The 24,522-nt window shown below is 35.5% G+C and overlaps 1 protein-coding gene across 1 annotated transcript; it reads right to left on the bottom strand.

The window, feature by feature from the left end:
- Nucleotides 1-1,073: 1,073 nt before the first annotated feature.
- Cpr47Eb (Cuticular protein 47Eb) lies at nucleotides 1,074-8,344 on the bottom strand. Its single transcript, XM_067778123.1, has 2 exons — nucleotides 8,233-8,344; nucleotides 1,074-2,112 (listed from the first exon to the last, which is right to left on the bottom strand). The coding sequence occupies exons 1-2, from the start codon at nucleotides 8,242-8,244 to the stop codon at nucleotides 1,279-1,281; spliced, it is 846 nt and encodes a 281-aa protein (XP_067634224.1). The 5' UTR covers nucleotides 8,245-8,344; the 3' UTR covers nucleotides 1,074-1,278.
- Between the last annotated feature and the right edge of the window lie 16,178 nt (nucleotides 8,345-24,522).

The following is a 24,522-nucleotide window of genomic DNA, read 5'->3' as shown; positions in this document are numbered from 1 at the left end:
TGGCGAAAGACCGCGTCCAGCCCCTCTGGGCCTTAGCCCTTTTCGGTGCCGTGGGGTTGGATTCATCCATGGACCGCTGGCGTTTAGAGGTTTCATCAGCCTACTAAAACTTTTAAAATTACTTGAATTAAAAAATTAGAAATAAATAATAGTTTAAAAAAACTAAAAAAACACGCTTTTATAGCTAACCGAACTAAAAAATAGAAAATAATTTTCAATTAAAAAGTGTTTATACAACAGTAGTAGAAGGCCAAACAATCATTTATAGTTAATCACCTCAAAATAAAATTATAATAAAATTTAAGTTATAAACAGAATAATTTATTTACAGTAAAAAGCGTGGGGTGCTTGATATGGAATGTTACAATCATTCTATTGGCAACTATATGGGAGGAAAGATATGAAATGTAGTCAAATGCACCTCACGCTTTTTAATCTGAATTAAATTATTCTGTTAATAACTTAAATTTTTTTATAATTTTATTTTGAGGTGATTAACTATAAATGATTGTTTGACCTTCTACTACTGTTATATAAACTCTTTTTAATTGAAAATTATTTTCTATTTTTTAGTTCGGTTAGCTATAAAAGCGTGTTTTTTTTAGTTTTTTTAAACTATTATTTATTTTCACATTCTCTTGCTACTAAATAGTGCTTTGACTTTTTTACGACACTTAAAATGAATTGCAATCAGTTAAATTTTTTGGCAAATATATATACTTTTAAATTTTTGTTGTTTATCGGCCTACTGATTTGTAAGGTCGCGAGTTTGAATCGAGCTCAAGGCCTAACAATAATTATTTTATCATTATTATTGTTATGATTTATTTTTTCTTAATGGAAAAAATTTTTTAAATTAGAATAAAAGAAAGAAAAAATTTGGACAACTGCCAAAGCTCGTTGTATGGATCCATTTCGGGAACTGTTAAATTCCTTCATCGGCAACGTTTAGGCGCCGCTGCTATTTTTGGCAAATATATGTATATACTTTTCGATTTATATTTGTTACCTACTTATAAGAGCAATTAAAATTTCACATTGAAGCTGAGCCTTAAATTATTGAAAATAACCAGTTTAAGTAATTTAATAAAATTTTTTTATAAATATGAAGTGCATTTACCTAAACAAGTTTTTTTCTAATTTATAAATGAGTTATAATTAAAGTAATTTTTGAATCTTTTTAAACTTCACTTATTAGGTATTTATATCTAAGTGGTTAGTTAAGTCCTTTCGTATTTATCTAAGTCGAAGTTAAACTTCTGTATCAGTGCTTTCAAATTACGCCTCCTGCTCCGCACTTTCTTTCTTCTTTTCCTCGTTGGCGGTCTCAGCCTTTTCTCCTTTTTCATTTTTAGCTTCAGCTGGTTCTGCTTCTTCTTCTTTATTTGCCCTTCCAGCTGATTTTTCTCCCTTAACTTCTTTCTCTGCCTTCGGCTCCTTCTCTACCTTCTGTGTTTTTTCTCCTTTACTTCCCTCTTCTGCCTTTTCTACTTTCTCTCCCTTCTGTTCATTTTCTCCTTTCTTTGCCTCCTGTTTCTCCTCACTTTTGACTTCTTTCTCTCCTTTTACTTCCTTTTCGCCTTTCTCTCCTTTTTTATTTTTTCCCTCGCTTTCTTCTTTGTCAGCTTTTTCCTTCTTTCCACCCTTTTTTTCTTTCTCTTCACCTTCTTTTTCTCCGCCCTTATTTGAACGTGACGTACGACTTAGCTTCTTTGCTTTCTCTTTTTCCTTCTCTACATCTAATTTAGGTAGATCCGCTGCAGCTTTGGCCGCATCTGAAATTGCAACGGGGATATTTGTACCTATTGGTACAAATCCATTTTTACCAGCGGTGTAATGCACCTCCACCTCTTGACCATCGGCGTCAATGTATCTATAAGAGCCAGTTATTTCGAGAGCTTCATCTTCGGTTCCCGCGTTTTCTACTACACCAGACTCTTGACGTGAAGTTTTATCGCCTCCCTCGAAAGAGAAGCTAAAAGACCCATCATCATGACGATTGGTTTCATAGCGTAGTAATGGCACTACTTCGCGTTTTTCGGTGGTCGTTTCAACAACGGTTTTGCCAAAGCTGGCCGCATATGCTGTGCTCACCAGAGCGAGAAAGCAAATCTGCAAAGAGAGAACATACAAAACATGTATAAAAATGTTGATCAGTAAAATAATGTTTGATGTGTAAACATCTTTGCTCATGTTATAGGGGGATCCATAATGTGAGAACGACGTACGAGTTGATATATATGAGCGATACTAGTCACCAAATCAGTGTAAGGCAAGGCTGGGTTGGTAAGGAAAGAAAGGCAAAGGAAATATAAGGAAAGTGAAAAAAAAGGAAAAAAACTTTAATAGATGTATTATGGACGGGGTATAGACGTGCTATCGATTTGTTACTGAAGTATAATATAGATGCTGTCGATAATAAAGATCATCGATGAGTTATCCCTTTTTAATTGACAAGTTTTTTTTTATCGAAAAATTATACATGGAAAAGTTAGTTACTTATTGCCAAAAAGTTTTCAAGTTCCTACCGAAAAGTTATCGTTATTTTCCGAAATGTTACCAATTCTCCTCCGATGTGTTATCGATTTGTTACAAAGATTTATTGATTTGTTATAAAAATGTTACTTAAATGTTACCTGTTATCGGAAAAGTATAGATTATTCATTGAAGGGTAATCGAGTTACTATCGAGAATTAATCTATATGCTATAAAAATGGTATCAAATCTATAGAAAAGGTATCGATTTGCTATTGAAATTTTATCGATTTGTTGTCAAAAAGTTATCAGCTTATCGGAATGGTTATAGTTTGTTATCGGCATCCTATTGAAATAGTAAAGGACTTAGTTTGTATGGGAACCAATATCAACACAAACAACGAGGTTAGCTTTAAAACCCGGCTTGGGAGTGATCGAACCGAAGAAGTACCCAAGAAGACTTAACGATGAGCTGTACAACCTATACGCAGACATCAACATAGTCCAGCGAATAAAACGCAGCGGCTGCGCTGGCTAGGATATGTTATGCGAATGAAAGATGACGCTCCGGTCAAGAAAGTGTTTTTATCGGAACCCGCCTATGGAAGCAAAGGTAGAGGACAGCTCCCACTCCGTTGGAAGGACCAGGTGGAGACAATTTCAACTCCCTTGTTGACCAATTGGCGCCGGTTGGCAGAGAGAAGGAGCGACTGGCGCGCCTTAATGGACTGCCATAACCGGTTAAACGATTAAGCGCCAATTAAGCAAGTAAGCGAGGGAAAAGTATCATCTCCGATACTTCAGTGATGAGCTGTACAAGCTTTATGCGTCGACATAGTCCAGCGAATTGAAACAGCGGCTACGCTGGCTTGATCATGTTATCCCAATGAAAGATGATGCGCCGATGATTCCGGCTATGAAAGCACGGGAAGGGAGTGGCTCCCACTACACTAGTAGGACTAGACTTAAGTTCCCTTGGTGTTACCAACTGGCAACAGCAAACCCAGCGAAAAGCGCATGGAGCAATTTGTTGGAGGGCCGAAACCATTTAAACGAATAAATGCCAATTAATCAAGTAAGGCATAGCTTTTAAGAAGAATCATTGTTGGACTTACCGATCTCTTTGGTTTTCATATGTGGGGAGGCCCTTAAAACCTCCAGGAGTATTAGAAGGAAAGAATATGGTTGCACATGGAGTAGGGGAGACTGTGAAGGCTTTCGTCTATTTGAGAGTTAGCATCAACAGAAAAAACAATGTCAGCTTAGAAACCAAACGGAGAATAATTCTTGCCAACAAGTGCTACTTTGGACTGAGTATGCAATTGAAAAGTAAATTCTTCTCTAGGCGAACAAAAATCATGCTATACAAGTCGCTGTTTCATACCTGTTCGGATGTATGGCTCAGAATCATGCACGATATCGAGAGAAGATGAGATGGCTCTTGATATGTTACAGAGAGAAGTGCTCCAGAACATTTCTAGTCCTGTTCGTTATCCCTACGGCGAGTATCGAAGTAGTTATAATGAGGAGCTCTATGAGCTTTACACGGATATGACGATATTGCGCGAATAAAAGCCCAAAGGCTTCTATGGCTAGGTCATGTTATGCGAAAGGACGACGAGACCTCCACCGAGCAGCTTTACACAGTTCATAAGAAACGCACTTCATCCAATGCCAGCTGATTAGAAGTTATTTGTTTGAGTTCAGGCCTGTTAAATCTACTATCGACCAAATTTGCGGTATACGCCAACCCTTAGAGAAAACCCAAAATAGGATTAACACGCTATGCTCTCATCAATTACGAAACACTTTAATGGGTTTGGTATGTTTGGGTATTAGGTAAATCCCGCATGTAAAGCGAACGACTTGATTCGACCCCGTCAAACTTTCTAAGTCATCTGTTTTACTAACTCCTTTCCAAAAAGATATTTGGAGTTTATACTGCCCGCTCTATTCACTCACAGAGTATACTAACTTTGATTGGATAACGGTTGGTTGTATAGGTATAAAGGAATCGAGATAGATATAGACTTCCATATATCAAAATCATCAGTATCGAAAAAAAATTTGATTGAGCCTTGTCCGTCCGTCCGACCGTTAACACGATAACTTGAGTTAATTTCGAGGTATCTTGATGAAATTTGGTATGCAGGTTTCTGGGCACTTATCTCAGATCGCTATTTAAAATGAACGATATCGGACTATATCCACGCCCACTTTTTCGATATCGAAAATTTCGAAAAATCGAAAAAGTGCGCTAATTCTTTACCAAAGACGGATAAAGCGATGAAATTTGGTGGGTGAGTTGAACGTATGACGTAGAATAGAAAATTTGTAAAATTTTTGACAATGGGCGTGGCACCGCCCACTTTTAAAAGAAGGTAATTTAGAAGTTTTGCAAGCTGTAATTTGGCAGTCGTTGAAGATATAATGATGAAATTTGGCAGGAACGTTACTGCTATTGCTATATAAAAATTAGTAAAATCGGAGAACGACCACGCCCACTTAAAAAATGTTTAAACTCAAATTTAAAAAAAAGTTAATATCTTTAGAGTATATAAGTAAATTATGTCAACATTCAACTCCAGTAATGATATGGAGCCACAAAATACAAAAATAAAAGAAATTTTCAAAATGGGCGTGGCTCCGCCCTTTTTCACTTAATTTGTCTAGGATACTTTTAATGCCATAAGTCGAACAAAAATTCACTAATCCTTGTGAAATTTGGTAGGAGCTTAGATTCTAGGACGATAACGGTTTTCTGTAAAAAAGGGCGAAATCGGTTGAAGCCACGGCCAGTTTTTATACACAGTCGACCGTCTGTCCTTCCGCTCGGCCGCTAACACGATAACTTGAGCAAAAATCGATATATCTTTACTAAACTCAGTCCACGTAATTATCTGAACTCACTTTGTATTGGTATAAAAAATGGCCGAAATTCGACTATGACCACGCCCACTTTTTCGATATCGAAAATTACGAAAAATGAAAAAAAAAAAAAATGCCATAATTCTATACCAAATACGAAAAATGGGATGAAACATGGTAATTGGATTTGTTTATTGACGCAAAATATAACTTGAGAAAAAAACTTTGTAAAATGGGTGTGGAACCTTCCATATTAAGTAAAATAAAATGAAAAAGTTCTGCAGGATGAGATCAAAAGCCCTTGGAATCTTGGCAGGTATTACATATATAAATAAATTAGCGGTACCCGACAGATGATGGTCTGGGTCAACCTGGTACACATTTTGGTCGATATCTCGAAAACGCCTTCACATATACAACTGCCACCACTCCCTTTTAAAACCCTCATTAACCTTTAATTTGATACCCATATTATACAAACAAATTCTAGAGTCACCCCTGGTCCACCTTTTTGGCGATATCTCGAAACGCTGTCCACCTATAGAACTAAGGCCCACTCCCTTTAAAAATACTCATTATAACCTTTCGTTTGATGCCCATATTGTACCAACGCATGCTAGAGTCAACCCTGGTCCACCTTTATGGCGATATCCCGAAACGGCGTCCACCTATAGAACTAAGGCCCACTCCCTTTTAAAATACTCATTATAACCTTTGGTTTGATACCCATATTGTACCAATGCATTCTAGAGTCAACCCTGGTCCACCTTTATAACGATATCCCGAAAAGGCATCCACCTATAGAACTAAGGCCCACTCCCTTTTAAAATTCTCATTAACACCTTTCCTTTGATACCCATATTGCTCAAACGCATTCTAGAGTTACCCCTGGTCCACCTTTATGGCGATATCTCGAAAAGGCGTACACCAAAGAACTAAGGCCCACTCCCTTTTAAAATACTCATTAACACCTTTCGTTTGATACCCACATTGCTCAAACGCATTCTAGAGTTACCCCTGGTCCACCTTTATGGCGATATCTCGAAAAGGCGTACACCAAAGAACTAAGGCCCACTCCCTTTTAAAATACTCATTAACACCTTTCGTGTGATACCCACATTGCTCAAACGCATTCTAGAGTTACCCCTGGTCTACCTTTATGGCGATATCTCGAAAAGGCGTTCACCTATAGAACTAAGGCCCACGCCCTTTTAAAAAACTCATTAACACCTTTCATTTGATACCCATATCGTACAAACAAATTCTAGAGTCACCCCTGGTCCACCTTTATGGCGATATCTTGAAAAGGCGTCCACCTATAGAACTATGGCCCACACCCTTTTAAAATACTCACTAACACCTTTCATTTGATACCCACATTGCTCAAACGCATTCTAGAGTTACCCCTGGTCCACCTTTATGGCGATATCTCGAAAAGGCGTACACCAAAGAACTAAGGCCCACTCCCTTTTAAAATACCCATTAACACCTTTCGTTTGATACCCACATTGCTCAAACGCATTCTAGAGTTACCCCTGGTCCACCTTTATGGCGATATCTCGAAAAGGCGTTCACCTATAGAACTAAGGCCCACGCCCTTTTAAAAAACTCATTAACACCTTTCATTTGATACCCATATCGTACAAACAAATTCTAGAGTCACCCCTGGTCCACCTTTATGGCGATATCTCGAAAAGGCGTACACCAAAGAACTAAGGCCCACTCCCTTTTAAAATACTCATTAACACCTTTCGTTTGATACCCACATTGCTCAAACGCATTCTAGAGTTACCCCTGGTCCACCTTTATGGCGATATCTCGAAAAGGCGTACACCAAAGAACTAAGGCCCACTCCCTTTTAAAATACTCATTAACACCTTTCGTTTGATACCCACATTGCTCAAACGCATTCTAGAGTTACCCCTGGTCCACCTTTATGGCGATATCTCGAAAAGGCGTACACCAAAGAACTAAGGCCCACTCCCTTTTAAAATACTCATTAACACCTTTCGTTTGATACCCACATTGCTCAAACGCATTCTAGAGTTACCCCTGGTCCACCTTTATGGCGATATCTCGAAAAGGCGTACACCAAAGAACTAAGGCCCACTCCCTTTTAAAATACTCATTAACACCTTTCGTTTGATACCCACATTGCTCAAACGCATTCTAGAGTTACCCCTGGTCCACCTTTATGGCGATATCTCGAAAAGGCGTTCACCTATAGAACTAAGGCCCACGCCCTTTTAAAAAACTCATTAACACCTTTCATTTGATACCCATATCGTACAAACAAATTCTAGAGTCACCCCTGGTCCACCTTTATGGCGATATTTTGAAAAGGCGTCCACCTATAGAACTATGGCCCATTCCCTTTTAAAATACTCATGATATCTCGAAAAGGCAAACACCTATAGAACTAAGGCCCACTCCCTTTTAAAATACTTATTAACACCTTTCATTTGATACCCATATCGTACAAACAAATTCTAGAGTCACCCTGGTCCACCTTTATGGCGATATCACGAAAAGGCGTCCACCCATAGAACTAAGGCCCACTCCCTTTTAAAATACTCACTAGCACCTTTCATTTGATACCCACATTGTACAAACAAATTCTAGAGTCAGCCCTGGTCCACCTTTATGGCGATATCCCTAAATCGTGTCCACCTATAGAACCATGGCTCTCTTAAAATACTCTTTAATACCATCCATTTGATACACATGTCATACAAACACATTCCAGGGTTACCCTAGGTTCATTTTCCTACATGGCGATTTTCCCTAATTTTGTCTCCATAGCACTCAACTGAGTATGTAATGTTCGGTTACACCCGAACTTAGCCTTCCTTACTTGTTTTTTATATATTTTACTTTGAAGCAACTTACAAAATTGTACATCTTTTAATTTAATTTTGAATCGTTTTAATTGTTACAAAATTACCGCGCTCAACACTCGCCAAAGCTCAATTTCAAACTTATTCGTTTCGTTATACTTTCGTCACTTTTATACTAAAGAAAATTCAAAGGTCCCACTAATTAGCATCGCTTACATTTTTATTCTTTTCCAACAAAAGAAGAGTTATTTTTTTGTTTACATTTTAAAAATTTGTATAATTTGTTATTCAGCATCATTTGCATATGTATGAATATTTGTATATACATACATATGTACATATTTAGCGACTCAAGCATATGATTTAAACAATATGTGCGTATGGCAAAAATTAAACAAAAATTAAACAAGAACACAAAATATCTCATTAATATTATTGCTTTTTTTCATGATGACATATATGTGCTTTGTTTCAAACTCAGACGATTATGACGTTACTTAAGTCAAACTCTCATATAAATCTATATACCCAAACTCATACATGTAACCCAGTTAGAATGTTTTAACCACTTATACAATATTTACTAAATTAATTATATATTCATAGCAATCTTATTTGAAGGCAGTAAAACCCTATGTTTCAGATTTAGTTTATGTATTTTAAGTATTCGAAAAAAAAATTTAAGTAAAAAAAAAAAAATTGTAAACCAATAAACCAAAAATACCATTTAAAAATTAAAATAAATGTAAGGCGCGATAAGCTCAGAAAAGATTATAGGCCAAGCTTCTCTTCCAATTTGCGTCGTGCTCCTTTTAATTTTTCCTACAAATTAGCGGGGTGGGGCCTACGTGTTTTATGCAGACTTCGAATGGCATCTGCAAGGCAGATAGATGCGTTCTCACTGAAAAGGCTTTCATTGCATTCCTTACACTGGGAGTGCCTGCCAAATCACTTTCAAACTGAAAAAATTTGTTTATAAAATTATAACATTGCTTTGTCCGGAGTGTGAACCCAGGACATATGGTGTGGTAGGCGGAGCACGCTACCACCACACCACGGCGGCCGGCCGTGAGTACATTAAATTTTACTCTAAAATGTGCTATTCATCTCCCTTAAAATTGCACATAAAAAACCGTTCAAGAAAATTTTCTCTGTAAAATTTTCTCGAAGCAATATTCAGACTTCTCGATTTTGCTATGTTCATCAAAAACATTTTTGGGATTGGTTTGCATAGTTTCAGTTATGCATGCATTTATTTCTTAAATTATCAAAGAAGTATATAATTGATGAAAATTTTTAAAAATTGGCATAGCTATTCTCGTGCTCGCAGCTGTATTTCTTGGCTGAGCTCGTTTTTTCCTAAGGACATTTTATGGAGAGTAGAGTAGCAAGCTTCACAAAGAGCAATTCCTAATCTTAATATATAATAATTTCCTGTTGTTGTTTGTCTGCGATGGATTCCTGAGCTACTTAACCGCATATAGGTAGGCTCTTTGCCTAGATAAGTATTTATGGCACTTTTTTCGGAAAATGGAGCCGGTCTGGGACTAGAACTGAGACTGCGATTGGGACTGAGAGCGGCACTGTGACTGGGACTGGGACTAGGAATGGGACTGGGACTGGAAAAAAGGGATGGAGAAAAACAAGAAGAACTAGAGGGAAGAGAAAAGATGGAAGGAGAAAGAGATAGAGTTCGGCGAAGAAAGAGAGATATGGATAGATAAAGCGGAATGGAAGTGAGTGAAAAGACTGGGAGGGACAAAGTGACGCAGAAAAAGAGAAGTAAGAGGGATAGAGAGGGAAAGGGAGAGTAAGAGGTTAAAAAATACTTAAAAGTTGTGCAGATAAACCAAAATTAGGATATGATAGTAGAGAGTATAAATATCGTCATGACTTTATATAGCAGAAATATTCTCCGTACAACATATGAAGAGAATTTAAAGTGGTTAATTCGTCGTAAAAAAATTTTGTTTCGATCAGTGTAAAGTAAAATGAAAAAAATAGCTAAAAAATAAATATAAAAAAAAAACAAGTTTCGGAAATGCTTGGCACTTTCTTTTAGATCAAGAATCCTTACCAGGTGGTGGCAAAGCGATTTCAATCATTACGCCGTGCAGAAGAATGACAAGTCAAAAGAAAATGTTCATTGATTCCGATTAGCTGACATGTTGTAGTACAAGGCGTTGTATGGAAAATAATCAAGAGAAGCAATCAGCTGTTGGGATAACAACACCTGGTACTGAATTCGCCTTGCTTTTAGATGAAAGAAAATTATAAAAATTCAACTCGATTTTTGAGTACAAATAATGCTTTGTGAAACTAAAACTAAAAGGGTTACAAAACTTTTTCTTTTGGTTCTTTGATTGAAAATTTTAATACTTTTTTTTAATCTTGGAAGATAAATAGGTTTTTGAATCTAAGTTTCTATGAAATATTGATATTAAAACAAATATGAATTATGAAAGGTATACAAAGGTTGAAATATGTCAGTCTTGTTCCACGTACTCGATACCTGTACTCAATACAAGGGATCGAGAAAACTAATCGAAACTAAAAAATGATTGAGGGAAAGTAGTCTATACCACTACTTCGTATCGTACTCATTAAATATCTAAGTGAAACTTGTGAAAATTAATCCTGTGATGAACGTGTTTTTGCATTATGCATTGTTTCCACATCTAAATAAAACATTCAAGGAAAAACAGAATGTTCTCTCTTTTTCGTGAAATATTTGTGGCCAAGAAAATTTGAATTTTCTTTATATCCCTGTTTTTCATGAATCGGCGTCACTTCTCTGCAAGATACAAAAATCAGACTCAGCAATGCTTCTGATGAAAATGTGTCAGCAAAAGAATACACTCAAAAAGAGAAAAGAGCACCACCAAACATGTGGGTCTAATGTTTATTGCCCTTCATAAACTGTATAATTATCTTTCTAGTTTTTACTTTTTTGAATTGCGACTGTACTAGGATTTTGAACCTGAAGTTCGAGTTCAGCAAATCCTTGTACTTGTCGCACAGTCTGGTCGAATATATGTATGTATTTTTTTTTTGTGCGCCAGTGTCATAAGTTAAAATAAGCATCGAATTTGTGAAAACCAATTAATGAAATAAATGAATAAATACAATATTTCGGAAAATTAATGTTTGTTTCCTGCGAGCTGTCACCAATTCGGGAGGCAATAGTTGAACGAGTAATGCGTCTATACTTTGCCTTGTTATCGATACCTATGACAGTACTTGTACGAGGTAATCGACTACAAAAAATACTTGGTACTTGAACAGAACACTCCAGTATATATTTGTAGAGACTGCCATAGTAACAACTCTAGTTCTAAGCGAGTTATGCATTTGGGTATACATTGCTCAAACTAGCATTACAAAAATAAACATCTTCTTATTCTTCTTTTTATATAATTATTAAGAAATTTTATAAATTGTTTTCTAAGTATTTTTCGTACAATAAACCACGTACGCATTTGCAATATTTGAATATTACAATTATCTGCGAGTTTTATGAAACTTGCTTATATTTTTTGTATAAATTAATTAGACCGGTCGAATGAGCCCAAAAGTAACAGTAAATGTTTATTTACGCTTACGGCTAAGAGCTTGTATTCTGACAGAAATCTTATATAGTTATACATATGTTGTAGCGAAGACGAAAAAAGCAGAGCTATTTTTATCAAGCTTCGTCAATTAAAATTTTTACTTGGAGTTCAGTTTGGTGGCTGATTCGATTTTACTTTAAACAAGTAAGGACGTTGCTGTCTTCGGCTGAGCCGAAGGCGTGATATCTTTCATGGTGAACTATAATCCGATTAAATTTTTTGTGAGACTTAGAGATAGTGTGCAGGTCTAACTAATAGTGGGGTTCCGTCTCCAATGACAGGACAACTCACATCAATCTACTTTAGAAAGTTATTCTAAAACATGATCACTCATTGTAAGTAGGTCGGCATGCTCTTCGAGACCCGAGAAAAGCAACTTTAATATATCAGAGTGAAGGAATACTAAGCGGGGTCGCCCCTCGAAAGTGGTTTGGCAACTACTTCGAGTGTATTTCTTCCTTCTAAAGCTTCTGAAGGAAAATATAATCTCGCCGATTTGTAAAAAAACTAATTTTAGTTCAAATAGACAGACAGGTGAAAGTTGAAGCTTCTAGCTGTTAATATGGGGCAGAATTTACGAAAAGTTTCATCTGAACAATCGGCTATATGGGATATACACTATATGGGTATACGACCGATCTATAAAATTTTTTCATACAACAATGATTGCCCTATACGCCTATATGTAAGAATTTGGTGAAATTTGAATCTGTTAACTCTTAAAATGGTGCAGAAATTGCGGAAAGTTTCTTATCTGAAGAATCGGTTGTGCGGCATATATGCTATATATACTACCGATCTTTTCGATTTTTTCAGACAACAATATGTGGTATATGCGTAAGCATTTAATAAAATTTGAATCTTCTGGCCGTTAAAATCAGGGAGAAATTACAAACAATTTCTGATCTGAACAATCGGTTGTGGGGTATTATATGCTATATATATAACTTTTCTAATCCATTTTTTTAAACAATAATATGTGCAATATGCGAAAGCATATGGTGAAGTTTGAAGCTTCAATATGATAAATTTGGGAAGATATGGCAAAAATTCTCTTTTCTGAAAAATCGGTTGTATCCTCCTCATGCAATAGTGATCCGATCCGGACGGTTCCGACAATTGTCTAATCGGACATCCAAATATACTCGCTCACCAAATTGTATCGAGATATCCCAAAAACTGAGGCACTAGTTTGCATTCAAAGAGACAAACAGACAGACGGTCATGGCTTAATCAACACAGCTAGTTATCCTGATCACATCGATATACTTATTGGTGGGTCTATCTCTTCTCGTTTAAGGACTTATAATTTTGAGATTCATCACAAACTTAATATCCATACCATTTCATTTTCATGAAAGGTATAAAAAGAAAAAATTTTAAGCGCTTTAAATTCTGCATTGTTTCCTGAGATTTACATTTTTAGTAACACAATTCATGGAAGTTTTTTCGTAAGTTATCGAAAATACAAAAAGAAGTCGCGAATTGGCAAAAAAATTTGTTAAAATTTGCGACTGCTATTTGCATGAAATATATTGGCACAATATCGACATTTACACAGTGCGATAAGTTAACCGTTCAGCTAAAACTGGAAGGTTTGCTCAATATCATCATTGTCAATTAGGATCAAAACGAGGGAAGACTGGATTGTTCACCTATCTCTCCCAACTCAGTCAAGGTTCCCGCCATCCCTTACCACCAAATCCGAGTATAAATTTTAAAACTTAACGAGTTTTAACGGCTTCAACCATTCGCATAGCACAACCTAGCTAGCGAAGATTCTGGGTTTTTTTTCTTTGCAATGTAAATTATACAGCCTATCCCGAAACAACGTTGGCGTCACTGAAAGGCCATCAATATTACGCATATGTTTTATATGGAATACTTCGCGTTTCTTTTCATCTCCTCTCTACGCCGTTCCTGATTCCGAATCACACATTAGGGTCCCTGTTACCAAATTCAAGTCGAACCGCCTAAAATGAGCAATTATGATGGTGATAGGGTGGGAGTGCCACAATAAGCAATCATACTTACAAGTTTCCAGCCACTAAATTAAAATCGAATATAATATATTGATAATATATGTTTCGAACCAGATCGCTCTGTTTTCTTCTAGATAATTAAAAATTGGAACCGTTTAATTGCTTCTTCGAATATAATAAGTAAGCATACCTAAATATATTGTTCACACGTAATCAATTAGTCATAGCCTTTCAACAGATAAGTATTTGGAAATATTATATAATTATAATTTTTTACTTCTCGCCATTGGCGGTTAGAGTACATTAGGATAGGCCTTCGCTACGTATTAAACAAACATGTTTAATTTTCTACCATTTAGGAGTAAGGTTGCACTTCCAACTAACATATTGGGCGCAAATCCAAGAAGCCACTGAGGACCAACCGAAAAATAGAAAGTTGCTGGTGAACATTCCTGATCCCTAAACTCTTTCCTACTTTCACTTAAGGCCGTTTTGTTATAATTTAAACAGTTCAGATTGTTTGATGAAGTCTGCCATAATTTTTTCCTGTTCTGGAAGAAAGAAACGAAGTGTATGGATGTTTAGAGTGACATGCTCAGCTATAAGGGTAATAGTTTTGCACACGCTACAGAAAAAAGAGATATTTGAGTGTTTACCGTAATAAAAGAAGATGAAAATTTTATCAAGTTCAAAAAATATACGATAGTTAGCATTAAATTTCTGTAAATAGTATTTTTTCATCTACACCTTAGGATCACTTACTATCAACTAATAATTGATGCACATTTTTAGTTGAGGACTTTAACGTTACGTTATTATGAAAAAAAATCGCATGTCATGTTTTGGTCACCTAATGAGTATTTGTCTTACTCTGTACCTTAAGAAGAATTTGTCCGCTTTTTTTTTGTTGTAAACAGAAGTATTCCAAAATTTAAATGTTTTAGGAAAACACAAACGAAGTTTTATTTCTTCATATATTTTCATTATAAAAATAAGATTCAGACACTCTATTGTATATGTGATCATAATCCCGCCAGCTAGCTATTTTGGGGTACCATAAAATCTCAAATTATGAAAATTTTGATTTCAATCTGTTAACGATAATACAAATACCCTAATTTATTAAATAATTAGGAAAAAATTTAAACAACGCTATATTAATACAAAAAGGTGACACCTATTCAATTATACCTTGTAAATCTCTTCGGAGCCTTTTTCGGTCCAAATCAAGTCCAGTCTTAACCCATGCTGCGTTTAAGTTTTTGTGCAAAATCTCCTCCCTAATGTATAAATAACTCTACATTTTATGGATACGAATATTCAGTTCTCAAGTTAATAGCTGAATGATGAACAAGATAACAAAAGGTGGCTTTTGCTTGTATGATGTTTATTGTAAAAAATGTAAACAAATTTTATGACACTAAACAGTCCAGTTATGAACCGAAGATATAATAATAGTCAATGTTTACAGGAACAGACAATATATACATATATGCGTTTCTCCAAAACACAGGTAAGTTTACTTATACCTGTATGTTTATAAAATTTAAAATAAATGTGATTTAAAATATCAAATCAAAACAGCAAAATCAAATTTAACAACTTTGGCAGTTCGATCGAAGGTGAAACTTATACCATGATTACGATAATAGAAAATGTATCACCTAGCCGTGGTAAATCGTGTTTCTGTAGCAGGCGAGGCGCTGGCGATCGAAAGCTCCCTATGGAACTAGAGGGGGTTGTACCTCAATGCTGCTTGTAACCGAAACGTACCGCATCTGTGTCCGGAAAAGGATGATCCCAAAATCTCTGTGTATTTATCGCACAGTGAATGATTACATTTCAATCTATCACCCCTTTCTTGTAGTTGGCAAAAGCATACAGTACAGTCCGAAAGTATTAGAACAAGATAAAAATAGATGTTGAAATAGCCTAAGAATTGTATTTTTCCAGATGGAAAATGGTCAAGCGAAAGGAAATATCAGTCGAAATACGAATCCAAATCATTATTTTGCAAAAGACAGGGAAAAACTATTGAGAAATAGACAAACTTTTGTGTTCAGTTCATACGGCCATTAAACGATATCGGGAAACTGGACAAAATACTAACGGAAAACGATCTGGTCGGCCGAGAAAGACAAATCAAATAATTGACAACAAAATATGTATATGCAATAAGTAAAGTCAAACGACGGAAATCTGCATCATAAATTCGTGCTGAAATCAACAGTCAAAGGCTGGCTTAAAGAAAAACGTATGATTGGACGCATTACTGTCAGAAACCACTTCTACGGCCAGTAAATAAACAGAAAATACTGAAGTTCGCTCAAGAACACATTGACTGGACGATTGATCAGGGGTAATCAGTTTTATGGTCAGACGAATCAAAATTCATACTTTTCGGTAGCCATAGGCGTCAATATGTTCGCAGAAACGTCAATGCAAGATTCAAAGCAGATTGCACTGTGCCAGCTGTGAAACATGGCGGTGGCTCAGTGATAGTTTGGGGCTGTTTTAGCTACGCTGGCGTTGGTCAACTAAAAAAAGTTGAAGGAGTTATGAAAAAAGAGCAGTATCACAGTATACTCCAACGCCATGCAATACCATTTGGCATTAATTTGATTGGTCGTGGATTCATTTACGAACAAGGTGACGATCCGAAACATACACCAAAACATTGTACTTCTTATTTAGAACGAAAAAAGATGCAGGTGACCTTGATACAATGGAGGGGCCACCAAAATCCCCGATTTGAATCCCATCGAGCTATTTTGGGAAGAATGGGATCGACGTGTAAGAGATCTAAAGCCTACAAGCCTTCCTGACCTCTGGGAGGTAGCAGAACGGTGACATACCTACAAACATAAATAAAAGTTCCATGTACTTTCTTTTTGTAAATCGATGGACTAATGTCAAAATCGTACTGTGCAGGAAGTTGATGTATCAAATCATTAAAAAGTACAAATCAGCTCTCATCATGATGCCACCTTGAATAGTTCCTCCATGACTATAATATACGTTTTTTAATAGGTTTGAAACTATTAGTTTTCAATCTTTTATCCCATTCTCTTTGTTGTCTTAGATAGAATGGTATTGCCGACGATAACGGGACTCTGAGCACCATAATTAAATTTTGTTGACAGGTGCGAAATCCTCAACATGTAGGAAAAGCACACGTGATAATTTCAATTTTATAATCGTATATTTTTCTACAATATTTTTTTATACTTTTGCATATTCAATAAGTTAAAATGTTGGGAATGTGTGTGTCAAAAATATATAAATTTTAGGTAATTTACGTCCCAACTCTTCTGTATAGGAGATCAGGAAATCAAAATTTAAAAGCTGGCCCCTGTTGTGCTATAAGATTTGTAATCGAAATCTATTTTCAAACAGAATAGATCTCGAATAGAATAGAACTCGGATTAATGTTAGAGCAATGAGCAATATTGGCAAACACACTCCATATGTAGATCCATGAATAATCGTATAAAAAATTTGACAGTTTCATATTGTGTGAGTGAAAATGATTTTCGATAGTTCTCTAAATAGATTTAATATTTTTGATGTCTTAGTAAACTTTTATCTTGTCCTTCTTCTTGTTGCGATAAGGAGGCTCCCCCTAGGCTTTGGAAAGTTGTATATATGTTGATTATTCATTTCCGGATACAGACCTGGTACGTTTCGGAAAATAGCACCATTCAGATACTGTCCCCGGGAATGATTTAACATGTTTACATTGAATTTGTTTGTCATCCAATCGCCAGAGCCTCGCCTAACCACAATATCTAAGAATCATGGTGGACTGGAGATATCACGTACAAACGTAAGCTTATTTTCTATTTTTATTTACACATACGAATATTTCAATTTAAAGTTTCCAGAATTTTTACCAAACAATAATAATTCACTACATGCTATGTTCGATATGATTTGGTTTAATTTTAGCTAAGGTATGGGCCCGACGAACCATGGAATGCTCCTATAACTTTATGTTTAGGTACCGTTTGATGACCATCCAAAGGTTATTGGCCTACCTAAATTACGCCAAAAAGTAACGCTTATACTAGATAAGAGGTGATAACACACACACACACATACTTTTTAAGTATTTATGTAAGCACCCTGTCGGAAATAGAACCACTTTAAAGCAACCATTTAGCCTGTACAGTTAAACTGATTGTAAACACTGGATCACAAATTCCAATTTATTTTTCTGCACCATAGACCCCATTATGTAAAATCACCCCCTGATTCCGAAAATCAAGGTTATTTTTAATTCTAACTTAAGGTTTTTGAGATATTTACGAATTACCGTTTTTTCAAAAAAAAAAAAAAAAACAAAAAAAAAAAAACAAAATTGGGTCCACTTAATCATATATATCTCAAGAACGAAATGAGCAATTCCAAAACAGTTTGAAGCTTTTGCTAGGCCCTGCAGATTTAAAGATAACGAACAATCATTACGGATTTGCGTAGGGAGGATCTCGAAAACATTTTATTTTTTTGCAGACTTTTTTCTTTATCTCTAAGCTCTGTTTTATTACAAAAAAAATAAGCTTTCATTCAACAAAATCGATGGACTAATACAAAAGCAAGCATTCAAGTAAATATATCCATTTAATACTTAAGTACCCTACTGGTACATATGTGTTAGTATTCGTATATCAGTTAGTTAGCAGGTAGACTTCGAAGCATTCTTAGATACAAAAAACTGTTATTGTCGTTTTCTCAAACCCAGGTACATTTCAAGTCAGAACATATTTTTAAGGCAGGTAGTGTTTTCTTTGTAGAACCTTTTTGTGTAGGTAGGCTTGAATTTTTACTTGATCTAAGTATAAATAATAGTACATGCGCCTTGTTCCTTCGTAATATCTGCAAGGCTCGCCGGATACTGTTCAGTTTATAATTGCAGTTTATAAACCGCCATTTACTTAAAAATATAATATGAATAAAAGGGTGCGAGAGTTTGAGTGTACAAATGATCCAGATATGTTCTGTTTCATCAAATCCTTTGAAAGTTACATACTATAAATATTTTGGAACTGAGTCTACAAACAATGAAAAACTATGGACAACGAATACTGTGTGAACCACATGTCGAGTCGAATTGATTTTTTCGGAAACCGGAGCAAAAAGGTGCGTTGTAAAAATTAGGAACTTACTCCCTTTTAATGCATAGCTGACTAATTTCTGAAACTATCTATTTAGGCGACAAATGAAATTTATTACACCAATGAAGTGGAGGGAACCAACTTACCATTCAACGGACTGATATATTTGTACTACAAAAGTACTTGGGGTTGGAAGTCATTACAGTGTCATTACCAGAACTAAATTCAACGGAAGCTACATTGCCAGAATCAAATTTAACTTTAGTTCCGGCTCCAGTTTCATGGTCAACAGCAGTATCTGATTACGTGGTATCATTTTGTACTGGATTTCAAACGTAAATCGAAAGAAACTCTTTGTCAGAAGTACAACTCAATGATTCGATAAGGGTTTTGGAATTGTCAAAGGAAAGGGCCGAACTACACTCCTCTCGTATGCAACAATTTAAATTTGTTTCATCCGATGTTATGGTAACATATTATAGAACTCGTCACGAACAATTTTCCAAGTACTATGCGAAGGAGGACAGTGTTTGTTACTGCAAAGATATTGCTGGTCTATTCAAACAGTTTGGTGAACCATATGATTCAAAAGAGTGGCGATTGTTCATAGACGGCAATAAATTAAGTCTAAAGACCGTATTATTGCATATTGACAACCAAAAGCCATCAATCCCGATCGCGCATGCAGTAAATACGAAGGAAACGTATGCGATAATGCAAAAATTGCTCAAATTAATCAAATACGAAGAACATGATTGGAAAATATGTGTCGATCTTAAAGTCGTTGGAATGCTATGTTGGCTACAAAGTGGACACACTGTTGCTTCCTATGCAAATGTGATAGCCGATCTCGTCAAGACATCTACATCATAAAGGATTGACCAGAACGAATGGAGTTTCAAGTTGGAGTGGATAACATAAAATACTTCCCACTTATAAAGAAGGAAAAAATAATTCTACCTCCGCTCCACATCAAGCTCGGCCCTATCAAAAAAATGTTCAAGACTTTCGAAAAAGAAGGCGAAGCTTTTCATCATTTGAAGACGATATGTCCAGAGATTTCAGAAGCAAAAATAAAGGAAGGGATTTTTGTGTGACCGCAAATAAGGAAAATGATGACCAATAACCATTTCAAAGAACTATTGTCACCAGTGGAGGCAGCAGCGTGGGATTCTTTTGAAAAGGTCGTTACTTCTTTATTTTGTTTCAGCAGTAAATATGTCTTTAAAAACTCATTTTCTACACTCCCATTTAAATTTTGTGCCGCAAAATCTTGGCGACGAAAGTGACGAGCATGGCGAAAAGTTTCACCAGCAAATGAAAATGATTGAAAGTCGGTATCAGGGATTCTGGGATGTCTCTATAATGGGTGACTACTGTTGGTTTCTGATAAGAGAAACCGACCCTAATCTAAATAAGCGTCAAAACAAGACACATAGCTTTTTCAATTATAAAATAAGATCATAGAGTTAAGACAGAATAAAATGTATATATGCTAATATTTGTAGGGTACTTAAGTTTTACTATGTGGATATATTTATTTGAATGCTTATGAATTTTGTATTAGTTCATCGATTTTGTTCTATGAAAGCTTATTTTTTTTGTAATAAAACAGAGAAAAAATATCTGCAAAAAAATAAAAAGTTTTCGAGATCCTTCCTCGCGAAATACAATTTTTTTTATATTTATAAAAAAAAAAATTGAAAAAATTCGTAATGATTGTTCGTTATCTTTAAATCTACAGGGCTTAGCAAAAAGTATTGTATGCACAGTTTATAGCAAATTTTATTACCTTTTAAAAGCTTCAAACCGTTTTTAAATTGCTCAATTCGTTCTTGAGATATATATGATTAGTGGACTCAATTTATTCGTAAATATCTCTAAAACGTTACCATAGAATTAATAAAAAGATGATAAAAAAATTTTAAGGACTACCTTTGTATAAATGGACCAAAAAATAGAAGGCAATTTTTCCTTTAATACAGACATAGTCTTGTTGAATTTTGATTAATAAACTTTAACAATAGCTCTTGTAATAGAATTTTGGGATTTAAAATTATAAAGGTGGAGCAGTCTTTCATTTTAAGGAAAACCATGTACTTGGGTTTAACTAATTGATTATTTAAAATTAAAATTTGGCCCATTTATATAAAGGTTGTCCTTAAAATTTTTTTATCATCATTTTATTTTAAATTTTTTAGTGCTGCCTACAAAAAGGCAATTGCAACTTTGATTAGTAATTTAAGTAATTCCTAACGCCGTTCTTTGGCGTTGCTCGGACGTACTACGTCTATATCTTTATTCGGCTTAGGTGACTGTAGAAAGATGTATGTGTGCTACATATAAATTGCTGAATTATTATAGCTGTTCGATGTTCTTGATATTGGTTGAGCGGGTGAGCTGGACAAAGAGGATGAATGTGGTGAATGATTCTTGTTGGCGATTATTCTCATAATTGGCGAAGCCGGATAATGCAAAGCAATCGTTGTTGGTGCATATGATCACAATTGTTGAGGAAGTAAGTTCAACACAATTGATGATGTGGTGAATTTTCATTGCAGGCGTATGTGCATCATAACAAGAGAATTCCACCTCCTTTGTCAGCTTAAATCTAAAAGAATCGTGGTGAAAGTCGCGTACGCCTAAAAGTATGCAAGGACGTGCATTGAGTTGGGCCTTCTACGAGGTGGAATTCTACAACGCCTGTAACAATCAGGAGGCTAGCCATGAAGGTATGGCCTAATCTTCTAAATAGTTCGACTTGTGTGTTACGTAGCTCAAATTTTTTGATCAAACATTGCACTGTCACCGAGTTTTATGCTAAATTTCAGGTTTCATGTCTCTAGATATCCAGGAAGTTAGTTGAAAATCGATTGCAAGATTCCCAATTTAAAACTAGTTATCTCAATATCTCGATCCATGCGCCACCTAGCGAAATTTTTTTGGTCAAATGTTGCATTGTCACCGGGTTCGGATTTTCGTTTTTCTCGATTCGTCTGCCACCTGGCGGCATTTTGTTTTCAACGAACCATCGATTCGCAAACTATATGCTCTGGATCGCCGAGAAGTTAGATAAAAGTCGATCGCACAATTTCCATTTTAAAATAAATTTTCTGTATATCCGTGCGCCACCTAGCGGATTTTTTACTTGCATTTTAATGCTCCCAGATCTGAACTATGTTCTAAGTATCAAGTGTCTAGCTCAACGAGAAGTTACCGAAAAAGACTTTTTCGTGGGTCAAAAATTCATATGGAAATGAGGGGACAAACATGAAAGCGACTTAATATAAAGGTAAAAAAAAAAAAAATTAAAATTAAAATTAAAAAAATAACCTTTATTTTCGGAATCAGGGGGTGATTTTACATAGGAATTCATAATGGCGTCTGGTGCATTTTGGCTGTAAACCAGTGTAATCTTTCCTTTTTTTCGTAAGCATGACATAGTTATTGGCTGAGTAAAACGCCAACATTTACAAAGGTTTTGGTTAAACTTCCTAAACGCGCTCATCCTGGAAACTATTTCGGGATGGCTTCAAGACCATTTCGGTATTGTTTCCGACACTAATCCGCGTCATTCCACAACCGTATCGTAATAACTGCTAGTTTTTTTTTTTGCTATCGTATTGAAGTGATTTCGTGACTATTTCCAAATGATTGATTTCGAGACTTTCCAGATCACTTCGAAGACTTTCCGCGATTGCTTTCTGAATCTATTCGAGAATATTTTACTATCGTGTTAAGATCATTTCTGGACTAGTTCTGGGGTAGTTCTGATACGGGGCCATTTCAGAACCAATTCGTGACCGTTTAAGGATCATTTCGGAACATTTTCAGGATGAGTTCAAGACCATTTCGGTATTGTTTCCAACATTGATCGGGTCATTCCACAACCGTATCGTAATAATTGCTGGTTTGTTTTTGCTCTCGTATTGGAGTGATTTCGGGAATATTTCCAAATGATTGATTTCGAGACTTTCGAGATCACTTCGAAGACTTTTCGCGATAGTTTTCTTGATCGATTCGAGAATATTTCACAATCATGTTACGATTATTTCAAGACTAATGCTTGATTAATTTTATGCCCGTCGATTCTGGGCTATTTAAGAATCAATTTGTGACTGTCTGAGGACCATTTTGTATTGTCGGTATTGTTTGCTGGACTAATCCGGCTCATTCCACAACAGTTTATTGATTGATTGAGGGATAATTTTGGGATTATTTTGGAATCATGCTAAACCTGTTTGGGAATTCTTTTAAGAACTATGTTGTGAATATTTTAAGACCCCTTCATTTCGAGATTATTCCAGTACCATTTCGGGATTGTCTTCAAAATAATTTCGAGACTCTTTCTGCATCACTTAGGACCATTTCTGGACCTTTTTCAAGATCATTTCGAGATAATTTCGAAATAATTGCAGAACCAATTAGGATATTTTTAAGATTGTTTCCGTTAGCTATTCGAAAGATATCAGTTAATGTTTTATTTAAATATCATGTTTGGAGCCGAGTATACTAAAAATGGTGCTGTACATTATAGGTATGAAACGAAAAGTTATTATATACATATATGTGGTGACAAACACAAAAATGTGAAATATATCGACTGCTAAGTGGAATATCACCATATCTTGATTGGCGTTTAGAAAATGTCCTATCTCAGAAGACTTCTGAAGAATGCCGTATTTCAGAATTTATTTTAAAAACACCCTTACGCAAACGTAAAAATGTATTGAAATAGCGCTGAATAGAGCGTTCGTGGAACAAGTTCCAATTTAGGGTATTTTTGAAGCAAATCCTGAAATCGGGTGTTTTATTAAAGTTTTATGAGAAACGATAACCGATACAAAAATTTGTCATTACTAATTTTGTTCCGCTAAGGCATTTATGTTACTTCATTATTATTACTACTTTCTTGTCGTTATGCAACTAAAAATCGTGTTAAAATTCTTACATAAGGTAGAATAAGCTAAGCGGCGCATTTTTATACTCAGCGTGCTTTGCACACAGAGTATATTAACTTTGATTGGATAACGGTTGGTGGTACAGCTATAAAGGAATCGAGATAGATATAGACTTCCATATATCAAAATCATCAGCATCGAAAAAAAATTTGATTGAGCCATGTCCGTCCGTCCGTCCGTCTTCACTAAATTTGGTGCAAGAGCTTATCTGGACCCAGAATAGATTGGTATTGAAAATTTTGGAAAACACAAAAAAGCTGATTATTTAGTAAGTAATACACCTAGAATGTTGAAATTTGATATGTGGACTGATATTGAGACTCTTGATAAAATTTGAAAACATGTTTTTAAATGGGCGTGGCACCGGCCAATTATGATAAAATCAATTCTACAAATATTATTAATCATAACTCAAAAACAGTTAAACCTATCGTAACAAAATTCGGTAGAGAGGTTGCCTTTACTATAAGGAATGCTTTGAAAAAAAAATTAAAGAAATCGATTAAGGGCCACGCCCACTTTTATATAAAAGATTTTTAAAAGGACCGTGGACGAATACAATAAGCCATATCTTTGCAAAAAAGGGCTTTATATCAATGGTATTTCATTTCCCAAGTGGATTTATAACAAATAATAGGAAAAAAGGAGCCATAACTCGAAGAAAAATTAACATA

This window comes from Eurosta solidaginis, chromosome 3 (assembly GCF_040869045.1).
Source record: "Eurosta solidaginis isolate ZX-2024a chromosome 3, ASM4086904v1, whole genome shotgun sequence".
Taxonomy (NCBI): Eukaryota; Metazoa; Arthropoda; class Insecta; order Diptera; family Tephritidae; genus Eurosta; species Eurosta solidaginis.
This window is presented reverse-complemented; position numbering and strand designations above follow the sequence as displayed.